Here is a 20,331-nt window from a genome sequence, read left to right on the forward strand (position 1 = left end):
GCAGTGGGAGTTCTCCACAGACTTGGCTTTTTCTTCACAAGCTTTTAAGAAACTGAGTGCTGACCGATGTTGATTTAATCCTAACAAGTTCTAGATAGACCTCGCTTGTGTATAAGAATGACTTGCTTTTGTGGATACTTTCCTGTTTTTTATTGAACCATAACATTTATACAGTAAAATGAACAAATCTGAAGTATGCAACTCAGTGCATTTTTAGAAACATATTTGCTCCCAAAACTGCCCCCACAAACCCTATCCCAGTCACAGCCAGCCCCAGAGAGAACCGCTGTTTTCCCTCCATCACTGTACATTTGCTCTGCCTATAAATGGACTCCATACACATGAATTGTAGAGTATTGCTCTTTTGTGTGGGTCCTTTCCCATCAGTGTGTCTATGAGGTTCATCCGTGTTGCTGTGTGTAGTAGTATTTCTTTCCTTCTCGTGGCTGACTAGTATTCCACACTACAGCTGTATCTCAGTTGACCTGTCCCGTTATTGAGGAACAGAGCGGGTAATTTCACTGGGGCTATTATAATTAAATCTGCTGTGGTGGTGGTGGATGTGCGCCCTCTTGCCATGGTACTTCCATGAGTGGACATGCTAGTCAGGGGGCAGGCCTAGGTTAGCAGTGGTTGTCACTGCCTCACAGATTTGGAGCTACTATGTCATTTACAGGTATCATTACTTCCCTCCAGACCACTGAGGAACCTGGCTGGGAAGTTAGGAGCCCTGGGTTATAACGCACATAGTGTGCCCTAGCAAATCTCTTAACCTTTTTGAGCCTCATTTTTATCATCTATAAAATGAAGATAATAAAAATAATTGCCTCAGACAATTGATGTGAGAATTAAATGAACCATCTGTAAAAATTCTTTGGAGTTATAAAATACAAAAATTGTTCTTACTAACTTTTATGATTGACATGTTTTCCTTAGAAAAGGTCTTTGTTACCTAAAAAGAAATCAATAGAGAAGAAAGAATCTTTTGAGAGAAAATATACATTATTTTATAGTGTGGTTTAGTCTATTCATCAGGGCAGTCATCCCTCTGATCTTATCTCCCTGCCCTAAGGGACCCGCCACCCTGACAACTGCGAGTCACCTGCTGCGGCTATCATCTCTGGCAGACCTGCCTTGGTTCCTGTTAATCTCTGTTGAGAACTCTTTCTGCCTCATGCTGCCTTTAATCTTGTCAACTCTGAGTACCAGGCTAGCATTCTCAGCCATCTCTCACATCTACACGTGTGCATGGGCACAGTGGTAGCAATGCTCCCAGGTCTCCATGGAGCCATCTTACTGCTTCTTTATAAGGACAATTTGACCTGAAGAGCAGTACACAGCCCTCATGGGCACAGAACACTTAGTAGGTGTTTAATAAAGAGTTGTGTGCGGCACTGGAAATAGCTAAGGTCACTGCTGCACACGCGCACACTCGCCTCAGACGTGCGTTTCTGCTCTGAGCAATGTACAGCACTCCCTAGAAGTCAAATACTGTGATGGCTGCAGGACCTTCCAGAAAGGCTTGTTTGTCCCATTGGTGATACCTGCACACTACAAGCTTGTCTTGGGCAGCACAGTAGCTCCAGGGCTAGAAAGGCCTGGGTTTACCTGCTGACTCTGTCATATACCTAGAGGGGAAGCTCTGACCTCCTTGAGCTCAGCTCTCATCTGTAAAATAGGGCTGGTGTCAGTTACCTTTAAAGTGGTTGTAAGGGTTCCAGAACATGATTCCTAGAAGCTTGAACTTCTTCCCACTCCTCCCAGAACTATTTTGCTTGGTGTCCTTTAGGGTAGCCAGACTTCTTTCCTTCTTCTCCCACACACCCCACTGTCTCCCAAAGATGACAAGCCCTAGGTTGGTTAAGAACCATGCGAGTTGGGCATAGTGGCTCAATTCTGTAATCCTAGCTACTCAGGAGGATCAAGGTTCAAGGCCCAACCCAGGCCCCCTGCCAAAAAAGTTCAAGAGACCCTTCTCAACCAGTCATGGGGTGTGGTGATACACACCTGTCATCCCAGCTACACAGAGAAGCACAAATAGGAAGATCATGGTCCAGACCAGCCCAGGCATAAAGCAAGACCCTATCTCAAAAATAACTAAAGCAAAAAGCTCAAATGATAGAATGCCAACCTAGGAAGTACAAGGCCCTGAGTTCAAGCCCAGTACCACCAAAAAAACAAAGGAAAAAAAAAAGTGGTATAACCCAGAAATCAAGTTATCATGCTGTGAATCCTATTATTTCTGCTAATTTGCTGTAAAATCTTGAGCAAGTTCCTTAACCTCTCTTAACCTTCATTTCCTCCTGTGAAAATATGTATAATAATAGTTATCTAGTTCTCTATGACTTCCCTGGGAACAGACATAGAGCACTTAACACAAAGCAAATGCTGAATTAGTTGTAGGTGGTAGGAACTAGCTGTTGGTGGTAGTAGTGGTAGTAAGAGTCTTATTATTATTATTATTGATCCGGTGGGTGCTAATAGGCACACTTGTCTCAGCACATGCTGCTCTGAGCTCGTGACCCACTCCCCTGATCTGGGCTCCTCCCGTACGCAAGATCAGCCTCCATGACGCCCTCCCCTCACTCAGATCATGAAGAACAGGATCACAGAACTGCTCTTTGGTTTTGGTTCGTTCACTTGTTTGTTTGGAAGTTCTAAATTAATGACAGGATCTTTGCTGAGGAAGCAAATGTCAAGACAGTGTAATCTTTGAATCTTTGAAATATATGAAGAATTAGGAGCATTTGGAACTCTGTATAAGACTGCTGGTGTGTATGACATAGGAGAAGAAAAATGTGTCTGTTCAGTGCTCTCAAGATTGAGGATTTAAATTGAATGGATTGTTGTCTGGAGGAAAATTCTCATATAAATTACACTACCAAGAATTCATAATTGTTACAGTTTTCATGTTAATTATTTCATGTTAAAAATTGTTACTGCATAAATTAACACATTCTTTCTTGGAGAACATATTTTAGAAAGATTTGTTACTTTAATAACTCTTTGTGTATTAGAAATCCCAGATGCCTGTGCTAATTAAATATAATCAGATTTTGGATTCAAAAAGCACAGTAGCCATTTAACACAAACAAGCAGGCAACTAGGCTGACAAACACAGTCAGGAAGAAGTAGATCCCTGTTTCTTCAGGTTTCGAATTTCACAATGCAGAACCATGAATTCATTCCTGTCCTTCCTTTGTATTACAACGACTGGGGATTATTAGACTCAGAGCACAGCTTTGCAGCTCAAGGGCTTCTGTGGAATTATTAATCAGCCGTGCCGAGGCCCCTGTAATCGGGTGGCAGATCAAGGCCAATCTCACCATGAGATGCCCTCCCTCTGCCCCCGTCAGCACATGAATTTCTTCTTCCCTCTCAACAACAGCATTGCCATTCCCACACAGTGTGCTGTGACCTGAGCAGCAAATGTCAGGGGAGGGGAGGGAAAAAAAAGACCCGTTAATTATTGAATTTAATCTAATTCTTTCCTTGCTAGAGAAGCAAACCATCCTTTGATGTAAAGCAAACCCTTTCCAATGCAAGCCATTGTTTCAAGTACAGAGCAGGAAACTCGCTTGTTCCTAGCTACAGCCATGAAAAGCCCCCATGAAATGACACACTGTATCCTGTGCCCATGTGAGGAGCTTGTCATCCCCAGGGCTGCCTGGGGAGAGGCCAAGTGTCTCTCCCAGAGCACGGGTGCTAGTTTCTGCTGAGCTGTAATGGAGCCTCCCAGAGCCTGAGTTGGTGCACCTCTGTCACCAGGCAGAAGTCTCCTTCATTTGTATTCCACCGCCTCAAGCTCCAGGCTCCCACCACGTTTCAGGGAGGGACTGCTTTGTTTATCTGCTGAGGCACCGCAAGCTGCAGGCCCAGATTAATAGTCAGGGGAGCAGGTCAGATGGGCAGGGAAATGGAGATGAACTGCACAGAGTATCCATTCCCCTCCTAGAAAGGATGTATTGAAAGCCAGATTAAAACGAAAAGAAAAGGGACTTTAAATCACCCTTTCCTAGCCCAGTCTCTCTTTTGAGATTAAAAATGGTTGGGGGAAGGAGGGAGACTGGTTTCTCCTACTTCCACCCCTGAGCAGCTTTCTGAGTCTGCCCAGGGAATATAAACATAATGGGCTGATGCCAGCACAGGTCGCCCAGAGCCCAGCTGCCCACACACCTTTCTTCTGCATCTGCATAGCCCGCCCAGCAGTCCCGTTTTGTGTCCACGTGGACATCTCTTTCTCCTTTGTGCTGTTTCGGGCAGAACCATTTGGCAGATGTTTATGAATGGTCAGGAGCAAGTCCTTGGACTGCGCATTGCACGTTTTTTGGTAATTTTCAAAAAGGAAGCAGATGGTCACCCTCTGTGATTTTAAAGTGTGTAAATAGGAACTGCAGACTGCCATCAAACATGAAGAATGTCATTTGGGTTCCTTGTCTGCTTTGCTGGCAGAAGGGGGCCTGCATTTGCATCATCTGGACTATCAGGGACAGGCAGTGCACATGAAAACCCCACACTCCAGAGCCCAATTCTTCTACCCAAATGAGGGGCTCGGCCCAGCGTGTTGCTCTCCCCAGTGGGGTCCCAAAGGCCTACCACTGCCAGACTGAAAACCAGGGATAGTTTGAAAGTGACCCCAAAGTCTTCTGTATATCCTGTCTTCAACTTATTACAGACTCCCAACCAACTCCCAGCATATTCCCCACAGTGTTCCCAAAACTAGTGCCGTCCATGCTATCAAGCCCAGGGTAGCCTGGTATCAGGTTGACCCAGGCCCACTTGCGTCTTCCGGGTGTGATGGGGTTCTTGGAATTGATTCTATGTTGTACTACATGCTAGACATCCACTTACTACTTAGATGAGCTCTTCTAACCCCCTGTACAGCAGCCTGCCTGTCACAGTGCCTTACACACAGCTTTCTTTTTGCCTTTTGTTCTCAATGGAAAATCATAGAGGTAGTGCCCATCCTGTTGAGGCCATGAATCCAAATTTTTGTTCTGATATTGCTTCCTTTTTTGGCTCTTGAAAAATTGAAAGGATAACTAGAATTATTCAGAGCCTTGGAATTTTAGAACAGCAAGCAAGGTTCCTCCTTTCCTCAGTTCTACCAAAGGCAACCCCTAAACTGGTCCCTCAACACCATTTGAACTTTAGGAAAAGTACTCCATAAGGGTAAGAGGACCCCTTACCTATGATTTCAAGAGATGTCCATTAATTTCACTCTTTTGTATGGCCAGTGAGAATTATCCTGGATTGTCATTGGTCACCATGGTGAGGAGGGTGATGAGAAACACAGACAGCCAGGTATATCCTCTTTTCCTTCTGGCTCCCTACAAATATTTGTAGGGAGCTTACTGTCACTCTCCATGTAAGGATTGAATGCTTATCCTTGTCTAGGTGCAAGACAGCAGGATTAGTGCCTAGACTCCAGTCTTATCCCCACCCTTCCCACAGACTGAGTTTACTTCCCTCTGTCATCTAGTCATTCTGAGCTAGGTTTTTGATACCTATCAATGGACTTTCCACCCCTATCTGATCCTCACCTTTGGGCTCTCTCTGGAAATTTGCTCACCCCTCTCAAATGAGTACTCCTTTTATGAATATATCCCAACCAGATTTTGGACCCATGCCTAGTTAATCAACCCTTGTCTTTGCAGTATATTCAGGCCCAGTTTCTGGCCATTGGTTCTTATCTTCCTTGGCCTAACTCAGCCTTTTTCTTCCCACTTTCCTGTTGGGACAGCACTCCTCCTTATCTCCACCTCTTTCTTCCTCAGACCTCCCTGCCATGACATACTCGAATTTCAGATGGAATATCAGTTCAATCCATTGTACCATTGGCTTCTCATTCATTTTTTATTTTAAAAACATGGTGCTAAACCTTTTGAACTTAAAGTGGAAATTTCAGCAGAGTGTGTCACGAGGAATAACTGGAAACACACAGTTGCAGTACTTCAGAAGCATTTGGGAAATTTGAAAGTCATTCTCTTGGCCCACTGTGGAAATTCTGAGTTTCACTTTGCCAAGTTTCACTGGGTTTGAAATCATTGTTGTTATGTTTGAATAAGCACAAAGTTCCAGGTCGGGTCAGCTTTGATTTTGCTTCTAACACAGGATATCCTGTCCTAGTCCCTCCTTGCCCTCTCCCTCCCCTCCCCACCCTATGTAATCTGTTACTGGCATAATTCGTGATTTCTTTTATTCCCTGGGTTAACTTTAAAGTTGGAATACTGCACATTATTTAATATTGGGTATAATAATTTGCAGAGTTTGTGGCTTCATAATTAAAGAAGGCTCTGGGTGGCTCTTTGGTTCAGAAAAACAGTCTATTGTTGAAGCTAATGCCTTTCCTCCTCGAAAATGCTATTAGGACACAACTTGTATTCTCTGTGGGGAGGATTTGGCTTCTTTTATTCTGCACTGGCTTTACCTCCTCTGCTTTGGCCCAGTTTTTTAGCCAGAGGAAATGTTCTCTGAGACAGGGCTATGGAATTGGCCTAAAACAAAAGACTTAATAGTCCAGCTCTCCACTGAGAGCTGGTGGTGTGAGCTGGGCTCCACCAGGCCTGTTGTAGCCCCTACCTTAACCCTCTCCGCCTCAGGAAGAGCCATAGCCACACTGCATCATTTCTCTGTGACCACCTCTCCCTGGAGCCATCATTCCCTGTTCAGTTCCTCTTTTCCTCTCTCTTCTTATCTGTCTTCTTCCTCAAGCCAGTACCACAGTGTAGCTTTCTGTTGGGTTTACCTGTGAGCACTGTCCCCTATCTGCCTGGAAACTCCTAGGGCAGGGCGTGGATTTCCCAGTAATGCCTCACACAGTACTGGGGCAACTTAATGAACATGCAGCAAATTCTCAGTGATTGATTGAGGAGTGCATTTGGTTTTCTTCACCTTCTTTCCCTCTCCTGAAGTTTGCAGAGCTTTGTCGTGGCTGATGGCAAACTCAGTGCATTTTCATGGCTGTCCAAATACAATAACTACATTTATTGAGCTATTCCAGGTACCATGCAGTGGGCTGAGCCCTTTATATCTATTGCCATTCTTACCTTAACCCAGCTAAGTTATCATAGTCTCTGAGTACATACAGGAGACTGAGACATAAGGAAACTTTAAAAAGTTGCCCAGCATATTTAGCATGCAAGGCCAGGTCTCTTGACTCTGAAACTCCTTTTCCAAATGACCATGCTGGCCCACCCCTCTGCAAGTGACCACTTGTCCCAACTCAGCCCACCCTTGTCACTGAAGAGAAGGCTCTCCCTGTTTCCTGACTGACTTATATACACTTATTTCATAGCAGGGACTTGGGAGCAAAAGTACCAGCAGTCTTCATTTGAACATTGGAAATGCCACTGCCATATCTTAACATATAAGGATGCATCAGGTGCAGGATGTAACTGAGTCAAGACCTCCTCTATCTGGGACAGAAGCGAAAGGAAGATTGCCTGGCCACTGGGGATCTAGGGACTCCATTAACTGAAATGTGACCTGGGATGGACCATCCTGACATCATGAATTTGGCTGGTCATCTATTTTCACTTAAAAACTGAGAGCATTTGGTCAGGCAGGCTTTGCATATGGTGAGGATAATTTTATTCCTATCTTTGTGTTTAGCTTGGGAAAGAAGATAATTTCTTTTTTTCTTTTTTACTTTGAAAGTTTAAGTTAATTTATTTAGTAGTAGATAATATGTTTCAAAAAGTGTAAAAGGGTATAATGAGAAACCTTTGTCTCAGCCCACCACCCACCACCCAGTTGCTCTCCCAAGAGAAAAACCATATTACTAGCTTCTTGGTTTTTCTGGGAGAGGTAGTCCATACATCTGCAAGCAAATTTGTAAGTATGTATTTTTTTATGCAATGGTAGTAAACTCTAGTTGTCTTTAGCAAAATATTGTTCATAAAGAGATTGCTGCTGGATATGGTGGCACATGCCTATAATCCCATCACTCAGGAAATAAGAGCAGAGGATCATGACTTCAAGGTCAATCTGGTCTACATGCAAGACCTGTTGCAGAAAAAAAACAAAAAAAGAGCTGGCTGGCAGAGTGGCTCAAATGGTAGAGCACCTAGCCAGCATGAGGCCCCGAGTTCAACCCTCCAGAAACAACCCCCCAAAATAAATAAAATAAAATAAAAAGAGATTCCTAACTCTTGTTTTCTGGCCCCAAAGCATCACATTGGGTAAAGGTAACCTAAGTTTGGTCATCTAGTATTCTGCTGAGATGAGTTGTTTCAGAACTTTTTCTGTAACAAATACTGCTGCAGTTAATATGCTTTAAACATGCTATTTTGCACACGTGTCAATATAGATGTAGGATTGTGTAGTCAAGAATTTGGCTTTCCTGGGTATTGGTGGTTCACACCTGTAATCCTAGCTACTCAGGAGGCAGAGATTAGGAGGATCACGGTTCAAAGTCAGCCCCAGGCAAATAATTCTTGAGACCATATCTTAAAAATACCCAACACAAAACAGTGCTGGTGGAGTAGCTCACATAGTAAAGTGCCTGCCTAGCAAGCATGAAGCCTTAAGTTCAAACCCTAGTACTGCCAAAAAACCCCAGACAAACCAGAATTTAGCTTTTAGGGCAGGGCATGGAGGGTGCATGTCTGTAATCCCAGCTATAAGGCAACGATAGGAGAACTGCAGTTTGAAAAAAATAAGCCAGGCATGGTGGTACACGTCTGTAATCCAGGAGGCAGAGGTAGGAGGATCATGGTCCAAGGCTAGCCTCCCACAAAAATCAAGACACTATCTAAAAAATAAACTAAATTGAAAAGCTCTGGAGGTGTGGCTCAAGTGTCAGAGTGCTTGCCTAGCAAGTGTGAGGCCCTGTATTCAAACCCCAGTACCACCAAAAAAAAAAAAAAAAAAATTGTCCTTGCCCAAAAAGAATGTCTGACTTTTGCCTTTGGCTTATATTATACTTGATAAGATTTTTTTTTTTTAAGGAAGAGGCTAGCCATACCAGATCTTTGGGTGGGGCTGACCATATCCAGCAGACTTAGTGTGGGGCTGGCCATGCCAGTAAGACCAACTATGTATCTCGGGGTGGGGGCTTTGGGCTATAGAGTATCAGACAACATAGGAACCAAGATCAGTCATATGGTCAACCAACCATTCCTATGTAATGGAACCCAATAATGAACAGTGATGGTTGGGTAAGACACCTTCCAGTTAGGATGTGCCATGCATTGATGCTGGGAAAGGAACAGGTCCTGACTCCCTGGGAAGAGGATAACAGAAGCTGATGTTTGGAATGATGTTTCTCTTCCCTTGGCTCATCTTAATCTGTCCTTTCCCTGTAATAAACTGTTTCCATTAATATAGCAGCTTTCACAGAGTTCTCTGAGTCCTTGCAGTAAATTCTCAAAACTGAGGGTGGTTTGGAGAAACTTCTGAGCTTGTGTCAGAAGTGAAGGTCATCATGTGTGGGGACTGTGCTCTCAACCTTGTAGCCAGCCCTAAATACCTCACAAGGATAAATTCACAGAAGTGGAATTTGGGGGTCAAATGGATATACATTTACAAGTTTGGTAAATATTGGCAAAATGTCCTTCACAGACAATGTCATAGGCAATTGCCAAATTATATTCACATCAACAACAGAGCAGTTTTGAAAATAGGGTGGGGTGAAACAATATTAATTGCTTCTCTCTCTTAGCTTGTGAGAGAATAAAAAGTCAGGGAGAACGCAGGATTTGAAAGCACAGATGTGGGGAGAATATTCCCAGGAGTGAATGAGGCAGGAGAGATGGGGGAGGGGAGAAGAAGGGGGGCTGCATCAAGACTGTGAAGAACAGAACAGACAAAGATGAGCAATGGGGAAGAACTGCCATCTTCAGGACAGGTCCCTCATGCTGCTGGATGGTACTAACGACTTCATGAGAGTAGCTGGGATCACCCAGTCCTGGCTTCCTTACGCACGCAAGAAGAGAATTTCTTTTGCCAGAGAGTGTTGGATAAATTGCTGCTTGAGTTGACCCTTTAAATTCCCACATGCATTAGGCAGCTCAGTGGATGTGGAGAAGCTCTCAGCTCTACTTCTCCAGGACTGCTTCTTGTCAGTTGCATTTAAATCATTGTGTGATCTGCTGAGTGTTTCCCTGCTCTTAATTTTGTAAAAGTACATATGTCTCCCCAAAAGCAAATGGAGCCCAAAAAAGAAAGGTACAAGGTATCATCCTCCCAAGCCAAAAAGGGCACATAATGTGCTTAATTGAAATGATAAAGTAAAAATTTTAGATTTGTTGAAAGATAGCATATCTTTATCAGAAGTTGGGTTGGCATTATGAAAAAAATAAAAGCATCCATAGTATTAGAGATAAGCAGCATGAAATAAGATCTAGTTTTTGGGGAGCAACATTAATTTGTACAACAGAAATTTTTGTGACAGTAATGTAGCCTACTCCATGCAGTTTCAAGTTACAGATGCTCAGAGCCACTGTGTGTACAGGGGAAGTAAATTTGAGTGATTTTAGAATACTGAGCTCTACATGTTCTGAGCATTCATGCTTTTTCCTCAGTCTAGAGCCATACGCCCAGTTCCACAGGTCTGCTGTATAAGTGTAACGGTTGCCAACCTCAAATGATTTACATTCTATTTAAGGAGATAAAAAGAAAAATAAGACGGGATACCCTCTCTTGGGGATTACCTCCCCCCCACCCCCCCGCAACTCTGGGATCTCTACTCTTCCATGTTACACTTTCCTATTTCAATAAACTCTCCTGCTTTATTCAAAAAACAACAAAAAAAGAAGAGTAAGACCCAGATACACAGAGCAAGCATATATATAACAGGGTAGTGTGTAGTGTTAAAACACTCTGTGCTGGCACCAGCATCCTTCCATGATATGCTAATTCCTCCATTTACACATGTACTTCAGCATGTTGTTTCACCTCTCTGTGTTCTGTCTTCTCATCTGTACAGTAGAACTGTCTCTGGCATCTGTAAAGCACTTGACATTCAGCAAGCACCTATATCTGTTTACTTACTGTAGGAACTGGTATTACCCAGCATTCATCTCTTAGTGCAGTAGAGAGATCAGCAACAGCTGGAATAATCACAGAGGACTTCAGGAAGGAGGTGAGGCCTGAGCTGAGTAGGTTCTAGCTAAGCAAATGGAAGGAGATAATGACATTCTGAACAAGCAAATTCTTTTGGAAGGGTACAGGTTATAGGAAGGCAAACAAAACTCGGTTAACTGTGTGTCTGGAGTAGGAAGAACCAATGACAAATAGATATGTGGGTCGATGGAAACCAAGTGTGGAGTTTTGACTTAATGCAGTAGGGACCCCACCGTGTGGCTGGCAAGGAGGGGAACATGAAGCTGCAGTTGAAAGTGATTAGTTGGAAGGAGGCAAAGTACTATGCAGGAGGATTTAACAGAGGTGATGACCCAACACAGGTTTTGGCAGTGAGCTTTAACAGGAAAGGACAAATTTGAGAGACATGTCAAAGAGGGAAGCAGGGTGCCTTGGTGATGGATTAAATCTGGGGATTTTGAGAAAGAGAAGTGCCAGCTGGCATCTAGGTTTTCTACCCTGAAACCTGGCAGAATGGTGACCTGACCCCCAGAAAGAGGATAGTGAAAAAAAATCCATTTGCATCCTAGAATATCAAAGTAAGAACAAATTGTATAAGTTAGTCATTTGGTGAAATTTTCCACCTTTATAATCTTATACGTAGTAAGGTGATTTGGTGAAAAAAATAAATGTAGGTTGCAGTTGCTATCTTTGAGATAAAGCTAAAACACCCTAGAGGCTTCATCCCTTAGATATTTGGAAATAAGGAACCAAGATTTCAGATGAGAGATGATGTTTAAGTGGTGTGTCTATCCCCTCGGGCAAAGGTGGTGAACAGGGTTAGTCAAGAGGATGTGTGAAGAGATAGGGGCATGGCTCAAGTGCTAGAGCACTTGTCTAGCAAGTGCAAGGCCCTAAGTTCAAATGCCAGTACTGCCAAAAACAAACAAAAAAACTTATGAAGAGGATGTGTGACCCCCAAAACGACGTGGAAAGAGATGTCTGCAATGCTGAGGCCTCTAAGATACTTTAATTAGAGTGGGAAAGTGAAGAAGACCATACTGTGGAGACAAAATAAATGTTTGCAATGAAAAGAAAAGCATCAAGAAAGAATTAACTCAAAAGAAATAATTAGCCAGGTACAGCGGCTCACGCCTGTTATCCCAGCTACTTGGGAGGTAAAAATCTGGAGGATTAAGGTTCAAGGATACCCTGGGCAAAAAAAGTTAGCAAGACCCCATCTCAACCAAAAGCTGGGCATGGTGGGGCATCACTGTGATCCCAGCTACATGGGAGGTCACAGGTAGGAGAACTGCAGTCCAAGCCCAGCCCCTGGCAAAAAAAATGGGAGACTCTATTTCAAAAATAACTAAAGCAAAAAAGAACTGGCAGCGTGGCTCAAGTGGTAGAACACCTTCATAGCAAGTACAAGGCCCTGAATTCAAACCCTAGTACTGCAAAAAAAAAAGAAGAAAAATAATTAATTCATGTCTCATGGAAATGTTTGCACTTTACAGAGTGTTGGAGTATGCCAAGTTTTACTCTTTTATTACTAAAATTATTGATACCATTCAAGTGTGAGTTATGAGTTAAAACAGAACAAATGTGGTAAGAGCTAACTTAAACAAACCTGATAACAGAGTAACAATGGAAGTGTCGTCTTCCCATTTGCTAATTGCATATTGGCACCCATGGGCCTGGAATGCCATAATGGTTTTCCAGGAGCTTCGAAAAGTCAGAGTACCTTCACAGTCTGTCTCATCACAGTCATTGTCAGCACAGTGATGCATTGTCTTCAGTGGTATAAAGACAAGGAGAAGAATGAGGTGGTGTCCTCATACTTCTACTCACCAGCTTTACTGGCCTCCAATCACATTTAGGATGGAAGCCAAAATCCTTAGGATGGCTTACGGAGCCCACAAAATCTGTCTCTGTACATATTGTGTTCTTCTTGTTAGCTCTCACGGTAGTTTATATGTACAGTAGCCATTCATTTAATTTATCTCCTTCCCAAACTGAGGGTTAGCTCCATGAGAGCCAGAGACTGTGCTCTCTGTTGTGAATGGAGTATAGTACTGAACGTATGAGGAAAACTCCAGAAGTAGTTGACCAGGAAGAGAGAGAAAATAAGCAAACCAGCCCACCAGCGGTAGGATTGGTTGTTGTTGCTTTTGTGAACAAAAGCTGAATAAACCCACAGCCTCTCAAATGACAAAAACCAGGATCCCATGAGATGACTGGTATCCAGTCACTGGCTTTCACTCCAGTCTATTAAGACAGGGACTTTTAACTTTCTTTTTTGTGACTACTCCAAGTCTCATGTCAACTTGTCTTTCTGCTGTTATAACACTCCTGCTCCCAGCTGTAGCCCATGAACTGGGCCCCATGTTCCTCCCAAAGCAAAGCCTAGGGGTCGCTCTATATCTTTCAGACAGATTCACTCAAACCCAAAGGGGATCTTACGGTAGATGCTTTTCTATTGTAGTTGGCAGTTGTTGGACTCTTGAAAGAGCATCCAGATGTTGACAGACAGTGACACTGGTGCTGGATAAGGATGAACAAGAACAAGAAGACTAACTATAGAGCAAGGGATTAATAATAAGCCCCTTAAGGAACCCTGGCTTTTTAGCCTGAAAGAGAAGACTAGAAGGCTAACCATCTATCCAGCTACCAGGTCATGCAGTCAACACCATCAGCAAGAATCTTCTGCGCACTGAGCTCGGTACTGGAGACATGGTGGGCATCTGGAAAGACATGCTCCAGCCCTCAAGGACAGTATCTGTCTGTTAAGAGACATACTTCAAATGACTCAGATTTGTTGTACTTTAACAGACAGTAACAGTTATAAAAAACACGTTGCTCTGGTATTATAGAGCTAGGAAACCTACCCCAGTCTTACTATCAGGGAGAGATTCCCTGTGCAAATAACACTTAAGGCAAGAGCAAAGGCATGGCAGAGATTAGCCACAGAGTGGCAGAGGGATATAGACTATTGACAAAGATAACCTGTCCTAAAGCCCTAAGCAGGTGAGAGCTTGGCATTTGAAAAGCAGTCAGAGAGGCCATCGGAGAGGTCAGGGGATGAGGGGAAGGTACAGAGAGGAGCAGAAGAAAGTATAGGATAATAAGAAGAGGCTGGAGAAGTAAGTAGGACCAGACTATGCAGGTAGATCCAATTGGAGGCTGTTACAGGCGTCCAGGTGGGTGACAGGTGATGATGAGCAAGTGAGGACTGGAGTGAGAGTAATGAAGGTGAAAAGGACACATTCAAGAATATGAAGTAGACAGGATTTAATGATGTATTCAATATGGAAAGTGACAAAGCAGGAGAGGCCAAAGATCATTCAGTAAAGGTCTATCAAACTCCTTCTATAGACAAACACTATTCTGGTATCTGAGTGCCCAGTGATGAAAACATACATGTGGCTTTCAGATGAGGATGATTCTTAGGATTCTGGTATCACCAAGTGGGTGGTTTACAAAGGCAGCAAAGGTTTAAAAAGAGGCTGAATTGTGGGGAAGATAAATTTTGGATGTTGTATTTAAAGGACCTTTTGAAATACTCATTGGAGACATTTAGGAGGAAATTGGTTATATGAGTCAGAAACTGGAGAAAGAGATCACCAGCATCATTGGAGTCAAGATAGTGATTGAGGTAACAGGAGTAAACATGATCTACACACAGCTTCTGACCACTTGTTTCACAGCTCAGCAGAATGTAGAGAACCAGGATTGACATGGCTATAAAAAATTCTTTGAAATTCTGACATATTTACTCACCACAAGAAATGATTCAGCCAAAGGGTAACTGGTCTTATACACTGTTCCGAAGAACTAGATGACTAAAGTGTGAAGATACTCTTACCTGGTAGTTCTAGGACGTGGGCCCCAGAGACAACACCAAGTCAAGGTTTCAGCAATGTTTATACCTGGGAGTTGTCCCATCCAGGTGTCTGAGTTTTCCTGACATCACCCAAGTTAGGAGCTCATTGTAGCCCCCAGCTGGGCCACCCATGAGATTGTAGAAGTGGTGCACTGGACTAGTTTAAGGATGCCCTTCTCACAGTCTTGGGTTTCCTACCGTACAACCTCCATGGCCATATGTGAAGACCCCTGGTTTATACTACCCCATTCAGAGCTGCACTTTAAGGCCAATATTTTGTACCTTCAGGAGGGAGGACACCAAGACAAGGGGAAATAGAAGTAATGAGATGAGTAGACTAGTAAGCATCGATCAGATCTTTTCAGTCAGAACCTGTTAGTCATTAATAGCCTAGCACTGCTTGAATTTAACCTTTTGTCTTCCTTGAAAAGGGAACTACTTCTTGTCCTTTAAGAAACTCCTATCAGAAGTGCCTGCTATTTTAAGAGGAAAGAAGTAGAAAGATTGAACAAAAGCATTATTTATGTATTGCCCCTCCAAATATATTATAAATGTGCTTGATGTAAAAATATTGCATGTCTTAGGAAGAAAACTAATGCAAAATAAATTTATTTAAGCTCCTGCTAATAAGTCAAAACACATATCTATAAATGATTTCCTGTCAAAGATCCATGACATTAGTGTTTCTAGTTTTTCCTGGAAGTTTACATATTATTATCTTTATTATAGATTATAACATGAGAAAACAATAAAGCAAGCTAGTACAAATGGCTGATATACTGTCTTTTTTTAACCTGAAATTATGAAATTTCCCTTCCGAAAATCCAGAATGACTTTATCCAAATTTTACATAGTTTACTTTCTGCACCCCCCAATGTTGCATGAGTCCAAGCAAGGAAAAAAGAAAAAAAAAAACTCTTTTCTTGCCATTTTATTTACAGTTTGTCTGCACAACATGTGCTTCAGAGATGGTCAGAGATTTCCAAGCCATTTGGCCTGAGAGATGGTTTAAGTAGGAATGACTTTAATATATCTTTAATTCTCTGAAGTAAGAGAACTCCAGCTGAGGTTTGGTCCAGGGCAGAGTCTTCTTGACACTTGAAGGAAATCTGTCACATTAATCTCAGTGGCTCAGAATACAAAGCCACCTGAATAGAATACTCGAGAGACAAAGTGTGAGGCAAATGCTTTGAAACAAACTTTAGAACAAAAAGTGTTCAGAGAATACCAGGTCTTATGTGGAATCATCAGCAGTTAAGGGACGATATAAGTAATTATGCTTGAAAAACATAGCTAATTAAAAGTAACAATGTGTAAAAAGCAGAAGAAAACTATAGAATACCTTTCCTGCTCCAGTGTTAACATGACATGCCACAGTGAAATAGTAGGATTTTTTTCTTATTTCATTTCACACCAGCATAGAAGAGATGGAAATGAAAATTACGTTGCCAGAAAATGCCAGGGTAGATTTGCTAAAGTTGTTATCATGTGCTTTATTTAAAACAAAATCTAATTGCCATAATTAATCATATGTCTGGGTATTAAAACCTTGCTAATTTAAAGATTTTAATCATTTGCTACTTTTGCTCATACTGAATTTTCATTGAAGATTCCTGAGTTTTGCCAGGCCTTTGTATGATTTTTTTAGGAGCTCCTAGGCATAATTAACATACTTTAAACATATTATTGTGTTTGCATGAGTAATAAAAATTCCTTGTATTTTTCTTTGTTCAGTGAAACTTCTGGAACTGCTTTATAATTGCTGAGCCTAATGTGTGAGAACATGGGCTTCTGGGTTCATTTTAATTCTCTGTACATCTAGCACTGTAAAAAGCAGGGTGGACCCCTCCCTTCCTTTGGGTTTTGAGAGAGGATTCTTTTAATGATCAGAGAAATTTAAAAGTCATGATTCTACTGACATTGGCAGTCTCCTTGGTCTTAAGAAGTCAAATTTGTAAGACCTCTCTTTAAAAACAACCATTAAATTGTACCCTCTCCTGCTGGTAGGAGAAAGTTAGGGAGTTAGGAAGGGATCGAACAGTGCAGAAGAAAAAACCATCTAGGAGTAAAGATGGCCTCTATAGGAGAAAGGATGGAGAAAAGAAAGTGTAGGCAGGGAAGCAGCCAGAGATAAAATCATTTCTCTGATGTGGGTGTGGAAGGCCTTGGGGAAATAAAGTCCATTTCAACATAACTTATGGGCCACATCCAATTGTCTCCACCCTGGAAGAATTTGATGGATTTGGTTGGTATACCTTGCAAGACCAAACTATGATCTTATATGAGGATTCATGAGAATAGCATGATTATGTGTATTTATTAAAATACAGCATTATTTCAAAACAATATAAACATATACATAAATATATATATTATGTATATATATTTCCTAAATTACAAGTCAGGAAACCTGTTCCAGACCAAACCTGTACCACTTGGTGTGGTCATAGATTGAAGAAGTCAGCACCCACCCCATTATTGAGTATTAAGGTACTTCAGAGTACCTTAAATACTTTGAAGTCCAACTCTTTGATGGGAAAATTTAAATTAAATTGACTTGCTTAAGGTCACACAGGCAGACCCACACCATACATCTTCTCAATCCCAGACTGTTCCTGTTTCATCCTCTTCTGTCCTCCTCTATAAGTCTGCTCCCTGGAGGTGGCTTCCAGTTGGTTTTCCTTCCTTTCTTGCCCAGCACGGGCCCTCTGCCTGATGAGTAATGAGATCTTCATCCTACAGGTGCAAAGTTCCCCATTAAGTGGACAGCACCCGAAGCAGCCCTGTATGGGAGATTCACCATCAAGTCTGACGTGTGGTCTTTTGGAATCTTACTCACAGAGCTGGTCACCAAAGGAAGAGTGCCATACCCAGGTAAGATCAGGATCCTTGGAAATGGGCCTCTGATGGATTCCTTTTTGACAGCCTTTAAGGACACCTCACCCAGTTGCCATAGTAAGCCCTGCATTCTGCTGAGCAGGAGTTGGAAGAACACAAACGGGTTTAGCCAGAGAAAAGCAGACCAGGAGCTACTGTGGCCTGTGTGCCAGGATTAATGTAATAAGCATCCAGGATGAATGCCTCAGTCCCCCTAGTTCATGGAATCTCTCCACTCTCAGTAGGAGCATGTGTCACGGCTCCCAGAGTAGAAATGTCACTGGCAGAGCCTCCGTCCAAATAGAGTTTGCAGACATGTCTGGGAAAGAGAAGGAGAAAAGCCCCCACTGCTTTTTGATCATACTGTAGCACTGACCCATGGAGCAAACCTGGCAGAAAGATGCCTGGACCTGTTATCTCTGCAGGCCCCAGCTCCAGATGGCCAGAGAGCAGAGGCACACGAAAGGCAATTTAGACACCATTCTCTGCCTTTTGCTGAGCAGTCCATATAGGCTGCACAAAAGCATGGAGTACAGAAGAACTGGACATCCTGAGACCCTGGAGTTGTCCCGATTGTCAGATTCATGCTCTCCAAAGAAACCATGGGTTGATGCTATCCATGCTTAAATTCATTAATTTAGACAGATGGAGGCATAAAGGGCACTTGTACCATTTCACCTCCACGCTTTAGTGGCTATAGTGCAGGGACGATCTGCTTCTTGAAATGTTAAGGACATATTTTTTAGTTACTGCTGAGCAAAGGAAGAACATAGCTCTCCCTTTCCCTGCCTAAAAAGGAAGCTTTAAAAAAAATCAGCACAGTGATGGAAGCGATAGTGGAGATTAATGAGGACTGTAAGTCTTTTGCAAATCCTGGGATTGTAATCATATCTTTGCAGTCAGAGGAGCCAGGGAGAGCCAATTAATTTGTAATCTCTTTGTTCATTTTATGTGATTGTTTCTGGTCATCTTCAGAAAACATGGAGTTCATGTAAGAAGATCTCCTTCTGGGTTGGTATAGCTTCAAGAGTAGGAGAGCCAAGTTGACACCAAGCAAAATTGACAAAATCCATGTCTGTGACATGCCAGACTGGCATTTAGAGATGTGGATGTAAGTCAGTTTATTGATGCTGAGGGCGGCTGCTGCTCCCGCATGCACAAGTGGGCAGACACTCAGGGAATAGCCAACCAGCACAAAAGAAAGGGCTGCCCTGGAGAGGGCGGGAGCACAGCATGGGTGCTTTTGAATTGCTTCTCAAGGGAGAATATGTGCCAGTCTGGGGATTTTAAAGATGTGAAGGCACCTCTTTTCTTCTTATCTGCATTTTGAACTAATTTTTTCCTGATTCCCCCAGGTTTATAGTCACCTGGTGTGTTCAATGCAGTCGGGAGAAAGGTTAATGTTGTTTTGCGTTTCTGTGAAACCTTTCCTTCCAGTAATACTAAACTGCTTTTTGTTTCTCGGGGTCACATATAGAAGCCAAGACAAAGGGGAGGAAGTGGGAGTCTCCAAGTGGGAAGGCAGGTGTGTTCTGAGACTGCGGCTTTTGTCAGATTGAGTTTTAGTTTAAAGAAAATGGCCTCTTTTTACAATTTAGACTAGGATTCATTCACTTAGCATTGCTTCAGTCAATGGGAACTTTGCCAGGCATTGGTTCCCCCTGGGAATAGTACAAATAAGACATTCATGCTCTCGGGTGGCCTGCTTCAAACCAGGGACTGTTCTAGGTGCTGAGAGAGAACTAAATGCAGCCCCTGTGCTCATGGAGCTTACAGTCAGCCAGGTAGTGCCCACTTGGGGCTCGAGGAGGAAACCAGCCTTACTGTGATGTAGTTATTATTAGAGGAAGTCCCCTGCAAGGGTAGATTGTAGATTACTTGAATGCACCCACGGTGTGCCCCAAACCTTAATTCTCATAATGGGGCCAGGGGAACCTACTTCAGGTCCCTACATCCTGCAGTTGCTGAGAGGAGCCTCTCTCCAAGGACCCCAAAAGGTAGCAAAGGAGTTTGAAGTGAGAAGAGAGCTCAGCATATTACACATAGTTATGTCCATGAGCAACTGTGAAGTGTGGTGGGCTTCCATGCCTGCCATGGGGAGGTGGAGAAGGGGAGCCTTATGGAGAAGACAAGTAAGCCAGACTGTGGAAGGCAAGGAGGGCCTCTCCACATCAAGGAAGCCAGAATATCCTAAGCTTGACACACTGGAAAGCCCCAGGGAGCTGCAGGGTGGATCTGAGAAGAGCGTGTGTGAGGTGCAGCCCCTGGATGCTCCCGGAAAGGAGGCAAGTGCAAGTTGTGAGGCACCTCATGGTCTCGTGCACTGCTATGTGGAGATGTGGGGCCCAGCTGGGGGTCCAGCTGGTTGGCAGTGGTGGCTAGGGAGCTGGGTCAGGGGAGGAGGTGATGTGAGCTTTCTCCTCAACAGAAAGCCATAGAAAATCATTCCAAAGCCTCTTCTCCTAGCCATGGGCACTTCTTTTGTTTTTTAATTCAGTTTTTAATTTTTAAATACAAATAATTGTATTTAATTGGACTTCTCAATG

At 42.9% G+C, this 20,331-nt stretch overlaps 1 protein-coding gene across 7 annotated transcripts in view; it reads left to right on the forward strand.

The window, feature by feature from the left end:
* Fyn (FYN proto-oncogene, Src family tyrosine kinase) overlaps positions 1–20,331 on the forward strand; it is a 202,012-nt gene that overhangs the window by 172,238 nt on the left and 9,443 nt on the right. For all 7 annotated transcript variants that reach the window (XM_020177817.2, XM_020177820.2, XM_074076433.1 and 4 more), the window contains one exon: positions 17,651–17,782. In XM_020177817.2, the coding sequence (XP_020033406.1) occupies positions 17,651–17,782 (132 nt within the window). The remainder of the gene's footprint in view (positions 1–17,650; positions 17,783–20,331) is intronic.

The sequence above is a fragment of the Castor canadensis genome, chromosome 1, assembly GCF_047511655.1.
Source record: "Castor canadensis chromosome 1, mCasCan1.hap1v2, whole genome shotgun sequence".
Lineage (NCBI taxonomy): Eukaryota > Metazoa > Chordata > Mammalia > Rodentia > Castoridae > Castor > Castor canadensis.